The sequence below is a fragment of the Chrysemys picta genome, chromosome 25, assembly GCF_011386835.1.
Source record: "Chrysemys picta bellii isolate R12L10 chromosome 25, ASM1138683v2, whole genome shotgun sequence".
Lineage (NCBI taxonomy): Eukaryota > Metazoa > Chordata > Testudines > Emydidae > Chrysemys > Chrysemys picta.
Window position 1 is genome coordinate 13,242,726 of NC_088815.1, and position 17,911 is coordinate 13,260,636.

Genomic DNA, 17,911 nt, shown 5'->3' on the forward strand with positions numbered 1-17,911 from the left:
ATCCCTTTTGACCAAAGGTGACCAAAACAGCAAAGCCTCTAGGCCACAGGGTGTGACTGGCTTGCCCAGTCTCTTCATAGGAATAATTAATTTGGGCCCCAGGCCTGGGATAGATCACTCATGAGTGGACTGCTGCACCTGTATGGAGCTCTGCTCGCTTCAGTGGGGTCTGCCCAGATACAGCAATCCACCCTGGTGCCAACGCTTGCAGGATGGAGACCTTGCTTTCACTGTGCAACAGTTACAACTGGAGAAAACCTACATGTGGTTTTTCTTTCCCCCTCACGACCCCTCTTTGCTGCTTGTTTTTCTCCTTTATGTGAAACTCTCTCCCTGCATATTTCTAAGCAATTTGGCAAGAGAAACCCGACAGGATCTTTGATAAGTTACACTGAAAATGAATAACAAGGGAGAGATGCCAGCTAAAATTCACAACCTACTTAGCAATCGGTCTCCATTTGTTACCGAGTCCACCTTAGACTGATACCATTTACATTTTCAAATATTCTAATTTTCCTTTTCATGCAGCTTATTTACTATAGTATGTGGCTCAGCTTGGCCATTGAAAATAGGCTAGTCAGTTTCACTTCCTTTATATGCAGCTTTTAATCAGTTTCACTCTGGGTGTCCTACCTTGGCAGTGTGCTGCAACCAGGGGAATGTCGCTACTTTGAAAATTAACTGGTCCCATAGCAATTTTTTTAAAATTGGTGGAAATAGATCATTAAATGTTGGAATGGCTGATTATTACTTAAACTCCTGGAAAATATTGGACCTAAATTCTTCCCTTAAACTATTGCAGTTTAGCAGTAGTTTTTTAGATATATGTAAGGACGTGTTTTAAAGGGACACTATCAATTTAAAAATCATACTTCTGTCTCAAGATTTTTATCAGTAACACTCAAGATTACTTGAAATGGAAGAGCTCAGTGAAACAAACAATGTTTTATTCTTGTTTCATTTTGTGCATTTGACAGCATTGTATAAAGACAGTTTTGTTGCTTTCCCTTTTAGAGTCTGTGTCCTAAGTTTAGGTGGGTCTTTCCCAAAGTAATGAGAGAAGAAACAGTTAAAACCAGGAACATGAAATTGTAGAACCACAAAGCTATGGGGCAGTTGTGGAGCTAGAGATTACTTTAAATTCAATATTTTTAAGCAATAAGGTTTCAGGCTGGTGATGTCCCTTTCATGTGACTTGATTAGAGTAGAATATTTTATGATTTTTTTTTTTTTTACATTAAGTAAAACCTCTTAGGTCAGCAAGGCAGGACAAATTGCAGCGTGTTCTTGCATGAGCAGTGGTCGGGGTCTCTCGTCCCTTTTCGAGGCTGCTGTAAGATCACAATTCGAGAATCACTCCCGGGGGATTGCACTCTGCTCTCATTTCCCTTTTTTTGACTGACTTTACTGCTTTGGTTCCTTATGCATCTTTCCCACCTGGGTTGTCTTGTCACCATGTTTATTTTCTTGTGTCTTTTTGAGCGTTACCCAAAGGATATTTTAAATTCAGTGTTGTAAAAACGACATCCACCTCACCACAAATTTTATTATGGACTGTTCAAGAACGGGCGTGGCATTTTAAGACTGTTCTTAGGGCTTCAAACTTTCTCCCCCCATCTTCCTAGCAAAAACAGATAACTTTATAGGAAACGGCTATGATTGGATGATCCAATGTAGCATGTGGAAAACAGCTAATATTTAGTCATGTCTCGCTCTCTGGAATACCTGCATCTACAGTCCATCTCACAAGCTGAAGGGGTGCAACTCCTCTCACTGCGTGTATCCTGTGCAGAGAACTTTTTGTTTTGGTGAGGCTTTCACTTCGTCCCCTGGGACCTTCTGTAGCTAGCAGTTCACATGCAGCACCTGCAGTGCTACATTTAAAACTTAACTAATGCATTCAAATGTTTTTATTTTAAACCCCCCCCCCCATATTATAAAGATAAAACACGTAGAAAGTGAAACTGCGTGATGTCCTTGCAGTTTAGAACTTCAGTGTGGGAGCCATTGGCTAACTCTCTTTCTCGCCTCCTTTTTGGTGTGATATTTTTTTTAAACAGTGGTTCACAGATACTGAAGGGTTTTTTTTAACCTTCCAGTTTAAGTCTTTCTAAATGGCAAAAGAGCATTGCATTCCTGCAGCTGGGTGAACGGTGTGTGTCTAACAAAAGTTTCCCTGGCAGCAGCATTCGTAGCCGATGCCTCAATGGATACAGTGAGGTTCTCAGCCAGAGTTGTGGCCTCCAGCTCCATAACCAGGCCCCCACCCTGGAAACAAACTGGTCTTTTCTGGCTTTGAAGTTACTTGTAGCTTCTGTTTTCCTCACAAGCATGATTACTTTGCGCAGGTGTAAGAAAGATGCAGATCTACAGAACAGGCTTTGTCAGGCCTGACTATAACTTCGCTCCCAACAAGAAACGATTTCTGTGGCTCTGTCACCAGCTATGAAACTACAAACTATGAAACTCAGCCCTTGGACAAAGTCCATCCCTTAAAGTAGAGTAGTCCCAGGGAGAAATTGGACTCTCAATGTGAAACTTGAAGCTTCCAGTTAAGGTGCTGCTATGCCTCTCATTTCTAGTCCTAGAGGTGAACTTCAGTAGTGAATATTGGTCTTAAGCAATTCACTAGTGCTTGGTAAGTTTGAGCCTGGTGAGGTTCTTAGAGAAATACATGCTCCACAATGTCCCTTGGCCCTGATCCTGGGTTGTGCTTTCTAAGTGCTACAGTAATATCAACTAACATCCTGTAGCTCTGATGTTAACTGTAAGTATCCTCATCTTTTCCCCCCAGTTCCCACCTTCCCACTGTAATCTCAGCCAGCCACTGAGCCCTCAGGCACAGAAGAAGGCCAGATGTAAATAGGGAAAAGCAAAGGTTTCTTGTGTCTGTCTCATTCGGGAGTCGGCAAAGGGAAAAGTTCTGTTGTCTCCTTTCCACTGAGCAGCCCTGACAGACCGGCCCTGTGTCATCATTCATCTTACCTCCCCGTAGAGCAGAGCACCTGCTGGTACCTTGGTGCAGCCTGTGCCTTCCTGTCTCACTCTGACTCCTCTGCTTAGGGCTGCAAATGTCTGTCCTTCCCAACAGCACCTCTGTGTATTCAGAGCCGTCTGTTTCACAAAGCCAGTTGCCTTTCATCATCTTTGCAGATTTCCAATGAGCTTGAGAGGATTTCTTGCTCCCGCCTCCCAAACCTTTGCTTGAAAAGAAGCAGGTTTGGTTTCTCCTCTACCTCCACCCCTCAGCCTGGGAAATGTTGTTTGTCTTGTTGGCTTTTCAGCTTTGCTACTATTACATGTGCATGTGTCAGCTGATAGAAATGCTACTTGGCTCTTCCCCAGGCAGGATGGTCAGTGCCCAGTTTGTGCCAGAAGCACAGCTGTTTGAGATGAAGATGTGTGGTTGAAGGAATAGCGTCAATTTCTCCCCACCTTGCACTCAATTCATGATCATTCCTGACAGTATGTATTCTTAGGGCTTAATACAGTCCACATGCTAATGATGGGGCTTCCATTACCTCCCTTGCAGCTCTTCACAGTTGAAAAGCTCTTCATTGGGAAAGTTTTTCCTTCGTATTCAGCCTAGATGTTTTCCTTTATTTGTTCCTAGGTATGTGTTCTTAATCTAGCCAAACCAATTCCTCTCCCTCTTTTGTGTGTACACCCATCCAATACTGGCAGCCATTGTCCGTCCCCTCTTATAATGTCCTGCAAAATGCATTTATTTTACATCCCATGGATTCTGATCTTCTTTCCAAACAAAATTCATTGGAAAACAGCATCTTGTGCATCAAAATATTTGCTGTTACCTATAAGTCCAAGGGTTTGTGGGGATGTAAAGGCCTCCTCCGGTAACCTGGCAGGTGCAGAACTGATGTAGTGGGGAGAGAGTACCTAGGGTCACCCACCATCACTTACAGGTGTTGAACTGCTCCTTGCCTTGTGTATTTACAGCAGTTTTGCCAAAGGTTGGGAGAATATTTAGTACAGGTGGACATTTCCTAAGCTGTGAGTGAATGTCAGCCGGATTTTACCATAGCCCCTGTGCAATGGTTTGTGCAGTTAGAGGTGCAGAGCAAACCACCTTTTCTGTTTGCAAATGCAATAGTAGGACTTTTCCTGGGAGCAGAAATCCAGACCTGTAAGCTGGAAGGTGAGTCATGCCCTAACGAGCGCCTCTAGAGGGGGTATGGGGGGAGACGCTTCTTACTTGTCACTCTTGACCATCCACCTACAATGCAGAGAGAGGAAGGTTCTGTGTTTAGAATTTTTATTTTTAAGGGAGAGGACCTACTTACTCCCCTGTGAGAACGAAGTCTTCTAACTTCTCAACAGGACAGCAGCACACGTGGTGGTGCTGGTTGTTCCCATAGACGCTACCTCCACCACTGTGTCTCAGTCCTGAATTCCGGTCACCTCTAGAACTGAGGGTTCAGTCTCCGTTGTCTCTACCTCTCTGCTTAGACAGCCAGGGACCTGGTCCACACTAATGAGGCTGGTGTTTCTTTGTGATGTGGATGTTTGGCTGCTGCCCTGAGTGCCCCCGACTCAACTTGCTTCACATTCTGCAGGTTGCTATTTTCATTCACTCCCACCTTGTCTGTTCTAATGACTGCCGTAGGGCTAAAATGTTCCGTATCCCCATTGTGAGCTACCTTGGCTCTGGCTGATGTATACTGTTTTGGTAGACTTTGACTCCCCTCTAGCAAGGCAGTTGCTGAACTTTGCTAACAGCTTCTGCTCAAGCATTTTCTCTTTCAGAGCAGAGGCTTCTGTTGAAAGCTGCTGTTCTCACACTGATACCACCGCTCTTCCCTTGCTCAAGTCTTATTCATCTGAGGGTCCCTCAGAACTTTAGATGCTAGTTCACTGTAGGGGGGCTACTGCTTGTCCTGTTTTCCAGTTAAGGAAACAACTACAGGGAGGGGATGTGAGTTGCTCATGGTCACCAAAGAAGTCCCTGCTGAAGCTGAAAGCAGAACCCGGGAATCATCCTCCTCCCTCCCCCGTGCTGCTGGAATGAATGGTATAGCAGGGGGTGCTGAAAGCCACTGAACCAAACTCTACCCCCTTTATATAATAGAAACCAATTCAAACTCGGGTGAGCGGCAGCACCCTTAGTTCCAGCACCTCTGCCCTCCCCTGCTGAACCCACCAGCCCCATACGTACAATGCCACTTTCAGCACCAATTGCCCCTGGACAGCTCTGCAGCCTCTAGAACAGGCACCGGAACCTTTCACAGCGGGCTCTTGTTTCTCCTCGGGCCCTCATCAGCGACACACCCCGGAGCCCGGGGGGCATTGTCCTGGCTTCATGGGTAGGCGAGGCCAGCGACGCTGATTGGCGTTCCTTCCAGCCAGTGAGAAATGGCGGTTTCTCGCCTGGCGTCCCCAGCAGCCAATCACAGGTGGACGTCTCCGGAAAGGGTGGGACCTCAGTGTTGGGGGTTGCCTGGGCGTGGAGCCGGCCAAAGATCCCGAAGGTAAGTGAGGAGGGACCGTCCCGGAACCCGGGCGCGCTGGGGGACAAGGCCCTGTTTGGGGGGGGGGGAGCAGTGGGGGCACCTGGGGGGTGGGACATGGAGGGGGGCAGACAGGTGGGGGAGGGGGATTTAGAAGGGAGGTCAGGTGAGGACAGAGGGGGAGGGGGAAATTGGGGGCGGGGGGGGGGGGGGGCTGGCATGAGAGATCCAGGCCCTGGGTGGAAGCCTGGGGACGGGTCATTAGAGGGTCTAGGAGCCCTGGGCCTCCTGGGAATCAGAGACAAGGAGCTGGGGGTGGCCAAGGGGCCCCTGGGGCAGGTGGCCACGTAGTCCTGGTGCTGGGTGAGCCTGGCCCCAGGGACCAAGGGGCTAGTTTGAGGGGATGGGGACAGGGGTCGTGCTGCCGCCTGGATGCAAAACGAGGCGACTTTATCCTGCTACGGCCCAGCTCTGCGAGGCGGGTGAGATGTCCCCCCACATCCCAAGGCTGGCAGGGCTTTAAGATGTCCGGCCATACTTTGGGGGCAGTGTGATGGTGTAGTGACCCAACAGCACTACGCTCTGAGGAGGCAGCAAAGCTAGGGGGAGAGTAGCCCCCCAAATGAGGGACCAGCAGCAGCTAGAAAATGCATTTGGGGTTCCAACCCTCATGTCTTGGGTCAGCATTTTTGATGCCCTAGGAACGCAGGAGCGACCATCCTCTGTCAGAAGACTGTTCAATCTAAATTTGCCGTGCCCAGCCCAGTTTGATAGGGCTGTCATATGAGTTACAGGCATTAATAACCTTCCCAAATATTTTCAGGGATCCCAGCATGGTCTTGTTTGTATGACAACATAGCATGAGCAGAACATCATATCGACTTTCTCCTGGAGATCAAAGCATTTACAAATGGCAAACTTGATTTGTCACTGTCCCTTTTTTTCAAGTCACCAGTCCAGTTTTCATGTGCCTTTTCAGGGAGAGAGAGGGGGCATTAAAACACTCCTTGGGTCTGGTACAATGTTATAATGCAACAATTTTGTTCTGGGAGAAATTATCTACAAAATGGTAATTCCCCTCTGCTATTAGAACCATGCAGCTCAGAAAGGAAAACATTCTGCAGACGAGTAATACACTGTTCTTAAAAGATTGTGCATTGCTCCAAAGAAACTAAGAGTGTTTCCAATCAGAGTATATTCAGAATCCTCTGTGGACTTTGATTGCTAATTCAGTATAGGCAAGACAGCTAATGTTGAATATGTTACCTTTAGTTAGACAAACATATGTTTTAATACACATGCATTGGGGAAGATACTTTCTTCAGGATTGACAACTCTGGAGAATGAAGTTCTCTCTAGCTACAGATCAGGTACAGTGAAGGTAGTGGCAGATCAACTTTACTGGCAATGTACCTAAGCCCTGACCTGGACAGACCACCTTGGAAACATGATAGAGGAGTTCTCTCTCTCAATTTGTTCACTCTTTGGCTTCTCTGCCAACTTTGAAAATGGAACCGGTTGGCCCACTTGTTGGAAAAGGTATTTTTTCATGATTGGGCATGCCTCTCCACCAAAAACTTGACTGAGATCCAGCAACTCACTTCACACACACCACCAGACAGCCATCAGACAGTAACCCCTTTAATTCACTACTGGCTTGGGGTTGAATTGGAACTGTTAACCTACAGATGAAAGGCCCTAAATCCTTTTACCAGACCCACAGCCATTTAATTTTTTTTTAAATAAACAAAAGTGTAGAATAACCCAGACCAAGGAAATCTGTAGCCCCAAGGTTTTTTGTTTTCAATCTCATTTGCTGGTCCAGTAACCAGGTATCCAATTATCTACCTTGTCCATCATTGGTTTGAGCATTGGGATGGCTATGAACATTTTCTCTTTGTTCATTAGAGTGAAATATATTGTGGTTCAGATTGCTGAGTGCTCCCGGCCGTAAGGAACTCTTTACCTTTGAGTCACGGCAGTAAGAACCTCTCAACATGCCGTTGATTTGACTTTGTAACTTAGTTCAGTGTAATAGCTAAGGGAAGTAGGCTAGAAACTTAGCTGTGCTTCTTCCTAATTTCTAGATCTCAAGGGAAACATCATTGATGATGGTATACCTTTAAAAAATGTTTAATCTTAATTTAACCCATTTCTTCTTTTAAAGTGCTTTGTGGGATACAAATTGCATCCTGGTTGCATATGCCATGTGGGGGGGAAAACTTTTATGTTTCAGAGTAAATTGTTTATAATGATCCAGGGAGCTTGAGTTTTACATCTTTGTCTTCTGCGAAGCTACCATCTGTTCGTTCTTTCACCCACTCTGTTGTTGTTCTGTATGAGAAAATAAAGAATAAACACTGAATTTCTGCCTAGGGCTTCCCTTTAAAGCGGCATACTACAGATGATTTAGGTTTTTGCTAAACAAAAATAATCCTATTTCAAACCCTAATAATATACATGATTTCAGGATTGTTTAGTCATTTAATTTAAAACAGGCTTTTAAAATAATTCAGCCATTCACCTGCAGAATTGGCAGCCCAAACATTGCAGCAGGATTTTCAGCCCAACCATAGCTACATTGCAATCCGGGCATAAGAAACTGAAACTGACCCAGCTAAGTAAAATTTAAAAAGAAAACCACATCATTGGTAAAAGTGGAATTTCAACAACATACCCTAGGTGAAGTAATATTCTTCCAAGGTGGCTTGAATTAAAGCCCTTATCCTGCAGTTGGATTTTGGTGGGTGCAAAGTTCTGCCCATGTGGATCCAATTGCAGGATTGGTACCTGCATTCTCTGCGTTTTACTGTGCCTGGGTCTCTGATGGTGCCTTAAAAACGGAGGCTGTCTCTATTCAGTATGAAAGATCCGGTGGTGCTTTTTACAGGATTACGAGTTTGCCTTGTGTCCTAACTTTGAAAATTTCCCTTTTCTCTGCTTACCTCCTTATCCCCATTTGTGCGTGCTAGCTGTTTGGTTCCCTCCGCTCTAGAGATGGCTGCATTTTAGTGGTGAGGGACGTAATTCCTGTGCATAGACTGAAATGCAAGTTTGGGATGACAGGCGCTCTGTTAGATAGTAGAACTAGTTATTTACAGAGGAAAATATCATTTGTCTTGCTCCTTTCCACAGCTAGCGAGCTCAGAAGCATGATTCGCTGGAGACTTGTTTTTGCTGTTTAAATGCTGATGTAACAATTACAGTAACTATCTGAAGGACCCCAGCAAACTCACTTTTCACAGAGTCCCTGGCAGGGGACATTCTCCAGGGAGACAAGATGAATATCAAAGCAGTCAAAGTTCTGTGTCTGCTGGGGGTCTTTTTCCTCATGCTGCTTGGGTCCCTCCTGCCCGTCAAGATAATAGAAGCGGATTATGAGAAAGCTCATCGCTCCAGGAAGGTCATTGCCCTCTGCAATTCCTTCGGAGGAGGGGTCTTCCTGGCCACCTGCTTCAACGCCTTGCTCCCCGCCGTACGAGAAAAGGTAGCTGTGGGCAAACTCGGTGGGGTTTTGTTTTGCAGCTGTAATGACTCCGTTTTGTTCTGATGCGGGGATTTGGGAGAGTCTCTGCTTTCAGATGATATTGCTTTGAAGATGTTGTCCGATATGATAATGGTGCTATGGGTTTCCCAGTGTGTTCAGGAAGCTACCACGTTATCAGACTAAACCCTCTGCTCTGCCAGCTAGTGCCCAACATCTCCACATAGGGGCTTCTCCTAATCCCAGTCCTACAAAGGCACATGCATGGGCTGCCCTTAACCCCAGACTCATCCTTCTGAGACTAGGCCGTCCCAGCGTCATTGCATATTAAAGTGCACACCATTAAACAGAAGCCATGGGAACCCCAGGAAGAGACTGATCCTTAAAGCAAGGTGGAGGATCCTAGAGACCCAGTAACACAAGCCTGATGTACCCTAGCGAATGCCCGTGGTTGGGAACCTGCTGTGGTTCCGGCCTTTACATTGAAAACGTTTCAAGTTTAGGGCGGAGTCCCCCCATGTCATTTTTAATGGTGAACGATGCAGCCAGTTTCACTGCAGATTCCTTTTCCTTTGTTCCAGCTTCAAGAAGTTCTCAAGCTTGGGAAGGTGACCACAGACTACCCCCTGGCCGAGACCATCATGCTGCTGGGCTTCTTTCTGACTGTCTTTGTGGAGCAGCTCATCCTGACCTTTCGGAAGGAGAAGCCTTCCTTCATCGACTTGGAGACCTTCAACGCCGGCTCAGACGTCGGGAGTGACTCAGAATATGAGAGCCCCTTCATCGCATCTTCCAGAGGGCGCACGCTTTACCATGAGCACAGCCACCACTCCCACAGCCATGGCTTGAACGTCCAGGAACTTTCCCAATCCAGCCCCTTGCGGCTCTTCAGCCTGGTGTTTGCCTTGTCTGCCCACTCCATCTTTGAGGGCCTGGCCCTGGGCCTCCAGGAGGAAGGAAACAAAGTCATGAGTCTGTTCTTGGGTGTGGCCATCCACGAGACGCTGGTGGCTGTGGCACTGGGCATCAGCATGGCTAAGATCTCATTAACACTGAAGGACGCTGCCAAGCTAGCACTTACGGTGAGTTTGATGATTCCTTTGGGCATTGGGATCGGCATGGGCATCGAGAGCGCCCAGAACGTGGCCAGCAGCGTGGCTTCTGTGCTCTTACAGGGCATTGCTGCGGGAACTTTCTTGTTTGTCACCTTCTTTGAGATCCTGGCAAAGGAACTGGAAGATAAGAATGATCGCCTGCTGAAGGTCCTCTTCCTGGTCTTGGGCTACACGGCCTTGGCGTTGCTCGTCTTTTTCAAGTGGTGAAGGCTGGAGCGACGGACAGTAAACCCCGACTCCTCCCCGTTGTAAATGGTGCCGAGAACAAGACCCCTTTCCAGCCAAGTAGGGACGCAGAGGAACACCACAGTCTGGGGGGTGTTTACGCATCGACCTGGCAAAGGGAGAATTGTTCCCTGGGGTGCACAGAAAATGAGATTGGGGAGTGTCCAAAAAGAGGTTTCGTGTGGCATTGGAACAATGGGTTGGGGAGTTGGTGCAGAGATTGCTGGAGGTCGTGATGAAGTAGTTGGCTGTAACATTGCCTCCGAAGGGACCTTGTCAGCGGTGTGTTCTGCTATTTGTCTAGAGATCCCACCCCCCAGCACAGGATAACCTGTGTCTCCTGCCTTCAGGCTCTGGGCTCCAAGGAGGTGAAAAGTAATGGAGAAATCAGACTGAAAGCGGGCTGGGATAATGGAGCGTAAGACAGCACTAAGCTGCTTGTACCAGTTTAGTTTTGAGTAGAAACCTGGCTGGTGTTATTACCTGCCAAAAATATCAACTGTTCTGGGATTCCACAAATGTCTTTTAGGTGTGATTTGAGCCAGGATCCTCTGGTGGCAGAGCGTCCGGTAACCCACAAAAAGTCCATCGCGTCGGTATTGTCCCTGAGAGATTAATCAAAGAAACAGGCCAGAGTCCTTTTTACCCCCACGGGTCATGTTCCATCACTGTTGTCTGGCCCTTCATTGCACAGTCACTGATGTGAATCTCTAGGAGTTTGGGTAATGATCACTTTGAAAAATTTAGCCTTAAAATCCAGAATCCTTTCCAAAGCATCCAGGGAGCTTTGGCTACATGGTCTTGAATTGGTACAAATGGATGTTTGCAATTTCCAGAATCCATAGTTTGGTCATTTCAATTGTCCGAGGTGGATTTTGGTTTGTGGGGGGATCACCCTTGGATGGATCTGAAATGACTCTCCCAAAGCCACGTCTTCTTTGTGCTAACGTGTTTGCTTCTCTCTTATACCGGCACATCTCTTGGACTGACGAGGACCAACTGATGGTGTCTGGCAACCAATATTTTAATTGCTACAGAACACCAGAGTTAATTAATCTTACTTGGAAGAAATGGGGAGGGGCTAATTTTAGGCCTCAGATGACCCCAGTTAGCAAGGGCCAATTAAAATTCAGTTTGGCTTGATGTGCCAATTTGGTTCCCAAATACAGAATTGTGGGCAGGTGGCATTGTAAACGTTCTCTCTGTTTTCTCACTCGTAGCTAGCCACCACATGGACGTTTGGCTCTGGCTTTGATGGCGAGACAGGCATAGTGTCCATAATGACTTGGCTGTTTCTGCGTGTAAAAAACATTCAATCAGATATGCAAACTACACAACGGCTGTAAAACACGAGTGGCGAGGGAGTATCCTTGGGGGGCTTTGATGCCGTGAGATAGGATAGATTGTATTCTTTCCTGCTCTCCCACGCCACCTTCGTATCCGGGAATCTATCCGTTTGGTTTGGATCTTGAATCGTCCTCACCACTGGAGTGACTGAGACCTGGGGGATGAGTCTAGATGTTCTGAGTTCAATTCTGACCCACAGAAGCCCTGAGTGACCTTGGGTAGGTCTTTCCCCCTCTGTAAAAAGGGGCTGATGATATTTATCCTGCCTCCTGGGGGTGTTGTGAGAATTAGCCAGTTAATGTCCCAGCTACGGAAGTGCTGAGTATTATCATTAAAAAGGGGTTGTGCGTGCAGTGAGACTGGACCCCAATGTGTTTGACGTGGGCTTTAATGTGAGGCCACGGGCAGTTCACAGGGGACTGCTTTTATGTTGTTCATTTTGTAAATCAAAGGTGGGATGGGTATTGCTGCTGGTCTGCGTCTGGCTGCAGACCCTTTTGTCCTGCACAGGCTCCATCCTGCAGGTAGGCGGCCAGAAGATTTGAGCACCTCCCAGACAGTGCCAGGGTTTTCACTTGCCCATTTGTTCAAGAGCATTTTGTTTTCCTCCACTTCCACATTCAGGAACCTCCCCCATCCTCCAACCCTTAGCTGGCCAGGCAGGGCTGATATTACAATGTGGGAGCGGCAGTCTCTATCCGACTGTCACATGTACAGGCCTGTCAATTCTCTTATGCTCTGACTGGCGCTGTGTATTTTGGGTGACGTGACCCGGAGAAGCGAGGTGCAGAAGAGTTGGCTCTCCCTTCTGTCGTCAGCTCTTTCCTATAAGAGGAGCCAAAATCCCAAGGTGGTATCCAGATTTGCAGCTCTCCTGTGGCAAACCACAACCACTGGCAATGGCTGCCTTTTTCCTGGAGCTCCCACGCACCTCTGCCAGCGCTCGTAGGAGCCCCTCGTATTTGCTGAATGTTAATCAGAGCAAGGTAGGAGATGGAGCGTCTCCCTGTAAGTGAGCCACCGTCTGAAGGATGCTCTCAAGCTAAACCAATAGCCAAGGCTCATCCCAGCAAAGCTCTAGTGATTTGCAGGAACGTGCCTACCCCAGCCCAAACCAGGAATAGATTTCCTGGCCCAGAAAGATGCACTTGCTCGGTGGCACGTCTGGGTTAAGTGCCCCTCTCTGCAGAGTTTGTCCAGAGGAGAGAGCGAGAGTCCACGTTTCCTTCTCTGGGAAGTTAGCAGCATCTTCTGTCAGCATCCGTCCCCCACCCTGCTACTGCTGAGCGGGTGCCTGGCTCAGGCCTGCAGGAAGCCTCTTCAGGAGTGCAGGCGAGATTGCTTACTCTCTGCTGGGACACACAGGAAAGCTGCCCCGTGGCTCTGGGCATGTGTTTGTGCGTGTGCACGTGTCGCCCCCTCCCTCCCCCCCGGCCAGTGCTGCAGATTTCCTTCCATGGAACGTGGCTTTGATTTCATCTTGACGGACTCATAGCAAGATCTCAGGACAGCTGGCTGGCCTTTATGGACGGGGAGCTGCAAGGTCCAGCCCAGGCGCTGCACCGTGCTGAAATCCTCCCAGTCGCATCAGATGGTAGAAGGGCCTTTGCAGCCGTTTACATGGACGGAGTTAAACTGGGGCAGGCGAGGGGTCATTCAGCTCCTCTAACTGAATGTCATGCGCACAAATACCACGTAGAGGAAGGGCTCCTCCTTTCCAGCGTGGGATGAGTGATGTAGACGTGCACGTGGATCCCATCCAGTCCCCTGGGATGATGTGTTTGGTCTGCCGAGGTTTTAACTTGTTCTAGCTACCGCTCAGCCTGCAGATTCTTGTATCAAGAATGTCTATGCTGCCATTTCTAGCCCCTCAAGCCAGAGTCAATTGACCCAGGCTCGGTGCCTCGGCCCCCCAGTAGACACACCCCACGACACAAAAGGAGACAATGGCCAAACTTAAAACTAGTCTTTGTAACAAGGAGAAATACCTGGCTTTAGCGCAGTTGTCTTCCCAGCCCAGACTAGAAAGAACAGTGAAAGCTCAGGGAACTCGAGTGGCTCTGAAAATGTCACTCCCATTTTCGTCTCTCTCATAAACGCTGGGTTTCTCCAAAGGAGTGTCAATTCAGGAATAATGCTGTGGTTAGAGAGAGATAGCAAACCTGTTAGTGGAAACATCCCCTCGGCAGGGCAGAAGGTGTGTTTTCCAATCAGATATCCGATTTTCACCTTCTGTTAAAGACCAAGTGACTGTACCACTTTGGTGTAGATTTCAGTTTCAAAATAGTTTATTTTACAAGCATATGTCTCAATTCTGCAGTCGGATCCATACAGAGGGACCCTGCAATAGCACAAATCCGTTCAGAAAATCGGCCCTAATGAAGGGACAAATAATTGAGTACACTGTGGGGCATGAGGAAGTTGTGATCGTTGTCTGTGTTGTGAGTCCATATGATTGTTGGTTCCCAGACGCGCTGACTGACCCTTCTTACCCTGCCCCTGCACCGTATTTCATTGTGGTCCGGGGTAGTGTGTTTTTGAGCTAGACAAATGCAGTGAATTGAATAGAATCTAAGCGAAAATCCATCAGCTGCTCTGAGTTTAAGAGCGAGGAGGGCTCCATGGGAAGTGAATTTTAGAGCGCACTGGGGTTCTTCAGTGCTTGTGTCACATCCTAAATGGATCCGTGCGAACAGGGGCATGGTCCCAGTGCTGTGGTTGCCACATACAGACTCCTCCTTGGAAGAAGAGGCAGTTCCTGGTGATTAAGCAAGGGCTAGGCAGACACATCTGCAGCCTTTATAAATGGGACAAGGCGGTGGTTGTAGATAGGAATGCTGGTGTCGGTATTAATATCTAATATGGGACAGATCTAAATGTCAGATAACATGGGTTAGAAAATCAGGGGCTATCTGGATTTAAATGAGTATTTAACCACTAGGCCTCGTTGGGCATTTTAGATTGTAGTTCTCTGACCTTCTGGGGATCCCTTTATAAGGGGGAGAATCTCTTCTTGGCCCATCTGCCCTCCTGGCATCCAAGTCCCCCATCCCTGATCTTCCCTGTCCCCTTCTGTGGCTCTGTCCGGAGAGATGTGTTTGTCTCGTAGCTGAGGGGTTGGGGTTAAAGTCCTAATGCCAAAGCAGACAACAGTAGGTACGAGATTTCTTTAAAAGAACTCTGGTGTCCAAGAGTCAGTCTCTCTCTCTCTCTCTCTCACACACACACACACACACACACACACACACACACACACACACACACACACACACAGTAGAGAGAGGGGCTGACACTGTGGGGATTGCTCTTGTGCAAGAGATTGTGTTCACCGAAGAGGAAAGTGCATTGAAAGTCCTCCTGGTATGGACTGAGGTTTGGTGCTGGATGCAGTCCCAACCCTCAATGCATGATTGATCGTACTTGTTAATATTTCTGCAGAAGTACCCTTTAGAGCCAGCCTGGCGCACGTGGGGCGAGGGGTGCTGGTCAGTCGTCATCCTCAGTTTCCACGGTTCCAGCTGGGCTGATGGAAGGGGCGAGCCCTTTGCAATCAAGGCAGGTTTCTGTTTTGATAGACTTTGGGATTTAACCCCTTAAGAGCCACAAAGGTGGCCCGTTTTGCAGGTGGATCAGGGCTGCGGGGTTGCTAAAAGCACTGTCTAAGGTCACACCTTTTCCTGTTACTCTCTGTGCCCCAGAACGAGCCACCCGTGTGTGTGATGGGAATATTTATTTAACCGCGCGCGTAACTTGTGGTTATTATTTGTACGGTGGCTATTTTGTTTAGAAAAGCAGAAAGCTGACAACTGCTCCCAATAAACACTTTTTGTTCTTTTCTTGATTTGTTTCGTTCACTTGTTTAGTTTTTAACGTTTCTGGGCCGCTCCGCCTGTTACACCACGCCCCAGGCTGCTTCTCCGGATGATTCCCCGTGACGTACACATGCAGTGGTGTGCATTTAGCTTGTGGGTCAGGGGCCCCGATGCAACCAGAGCCTTCCATGCCATGGTCCAGTTCCAGATTTACACCCTAGGCCTGACTAACCGCAGAAGCCACTTGGAGTTGTCTGCTTATTCCAGGTAGGAATTTGGCTTATGGGGGCCAACTGCTCGTTGCCTTCCACAGGCATTTATACCCGTGCTCTGTGGGTGCACCAGGCCCCCATTCTCATCTGGGTGGGTTGGTTTTACAGCTCTGCCCTGCCATGACTGTCCCAGGCACACGGTCACGGTGAATTGACCCACGGCCTCTAGTTGAGTAAACTAGGACGGTTGCAGCCAGGGTGGTGGTTCTGTATTTGTGTTCTGACTATCCAGCCTAGTCATGGACCGGGAGCCCCGGGGGCGCTTGGAGCTGTACAGGCAGAGAACAAAAGACGGGCTCTGTCCCAAAGCGCTGACAGCCCCAAGTGCAGTAGTTGGGGAACAAACCTCACCGTCCCTAAGCATGATCCCACCAGGCCAATGGAGATGCCCCAGGGCATCTCTGACAGGCTTCAGCAAACGCAATGCAGCTTGCAGGATTCCTGCCGGCGGGAACCTCGGCGGGAAAGGAACGAGAGGAGGAAGAGCCCAGCAGCCGTTAAAATGAGGGAGGAGTCTTGATTTCTTTTTTTAATGAGTAACGGTTCAGCTCCTTCCACTCCAAGGGGCCAAGGAATTGTTGCAGCCGGGCAGCGAGGGGGTAGGTTTATGCACCTAGGGAAGCCCCATCTTGGCCCTGGATCACTGGTAGAGGACGAGGCTGTCTCCCCCAGGGGGTCACTGCCTGCCATCCCTTGTAATCGGGGGGGGGGGGGGGGAGCATCGTGTTCGCAGCAGGACCCTGTCCCTTGCGTCTCCAGGGAGGAGTCTCCCGAGGATGCGGCGACCCCTCCCTGCTGGCTCCGTGCTGTTACTCGCTTGTTTCTCTCAATGGGAGCTGGGCTGACAGCTGCGTGGGAGCCGCACTCATTCAGCGACGGCCAGGCTCCTCCGCTGGCAGCTATTAATAGCCGCTGCAGATTTTAATTGCTGCTGTGCGGCCGTTCGCGTGAGTCATCCCGCCTCCGGCGCCCGCACGGGGATTCGCAGAGAGGCGCTGAGCGGCCTGGCCAGCCCAGTCCACCAGGATCGGAGCTGGGGGCCCTCAGCAGCACAAGGCCTGCCTCCGCGCCCTCCCTCTAGTTCTTTCCCTGCTTCATTCATGCAGACACTAGAGCTGCCTCCTGCCGGATTGAGCTCAGGGCCATTTTAAAGTCTTTCTGAGCAGATTTCAAAAAAATCCCCCCCTGCAGAGGCAGTTTTACAGCCACCGGATCAGGGTGGTCCTGGGGGTAGAGCATTGGCCTTGGGCACCTGGGTTCCATTCCCAGCTCTGACACTGACCAGCTGGGTGACCTCAGGCAAGTCGCCTCCCCTCCTGCTCTTTGTTTGGCTTGTCCGTTGGGACTGCAAGTTGGAGACAGGGACCCTCTCAGTGTCTGGGCAGCACCCGGTACGATGGGGCCCTGATCACAGACACTCTATTGTCATTCATTCCGAACAATAATACCTGTAAAACTCTGGTTTGGCCAGGCAGCCCCCAGCAGCGTCTGGCTGAGAGCTCTGCTATGTTACCTGCAGTGGGTCATGCTGCCAGCTGTTACAATAGCCGGAAGAAGAGTTGCTCTGGAGCAGTAGCTATCATTGGAAATTGCCAGACTGTCTAGCCCTGGGCTGATCCGCACCCCGTGTCCTGTGGTGTAAATCTGGAGTAACTCCCTGAAGGCAATGGGGTTACCGGGCTGGGGGAAGCTGGGGGCTCGGAATGTATCCAGTGCTCCGGTGACAGCAAAATGGGCCTGGTTGACTTGTGTGGGGGTGGCAGCGGCGAGATGCAAGAGGCAGGGTGGTGCAGTGGCTGGGGCATTCACCCTAGGGCTTGGGAGACCCGAATGCAATTCCCCTGCTCCGCCACAGGCTTCCTGGGTGACCACGGGCAAGTCACTTAGTCTCTCTGGCCCTCGTTCCCCATCTTGAAAATGAGGATAATCACACTGGCCAGCGCCGGGGGGGTTGGGATGATAAATTCGTTAAGGAGCGTGAGGCTTAGAAGGGACACAAGGGTCAGCGAGAGTAAACCATCCAGGACAGCCGGCTCCCCAGCCTCCTTTCGAGAACTGTCTCTTAAAGAGCTCCAGGACAGATCGGTGTGATTGCCCCAAGACATGGCTTCTTCAGCTAGGGGTTGCAAGTGCTGGTCCAGTGGAGTTTACCCCAGCTGAGGATCTGGTCCCCGCAAAGGTCCCTCAGCGC

General features: G+C 49.0%; 2 protein-coding genes across 3 annotated transcripts in view; both read left to right on the plus strand.

Annotated features, from left to right (window-relative positions):
• Positions 1-5,360: 5,360 nt before the first annotated feature.
• Positions 5,361-15,470, plus strand: SLC39A3 (solute carrier family 39 member 3). Of its 2 annotated transcripts, none has more exons than XM_008171529.4 (3): positions 5,361-5,486; positions 8,601-8,952; positions 9,531-15,470. In XM_008171529.4, exons 2-3 carry the CDS (start codon positions 8,746-8,748, stop codon positions 10,269-10,271), a joined length of 948 nt encoding a protein of 315 aa, XP_008169751.1. In that variant the 5' UTR covers positions 5,361-5,486; positions 8,601-8,745; the 3' UTR covers positions 10,272-15,470. The 2 variants fall into 2 exon arrangements, with proteins under 2 accessions (XP_008169751.1, XP_065434574.1); XM_065578502.1 differs by lacking the exon at positions 5,361-5,486 and adding an exon at positions 5,682-5,947.
• DIRAS1 (DIRAS family GTPase 1) overlaps positions 5,433-17,911 on the plus strand; it is a 35,960-nt gene continuing 23,481 nt past the window's right edge. Inside the window, exons 1-2 of the mRNA XM_005278920.5 lie at positions 5,433-5,486; positions 15,500-15,715. The gene's annotated coding sequence lies outside the window, so the exon portion shown is untranslated. The remainder of the gene's footprint in view (positions 5,487-15,499; positions 15,716-17,911) is intronic.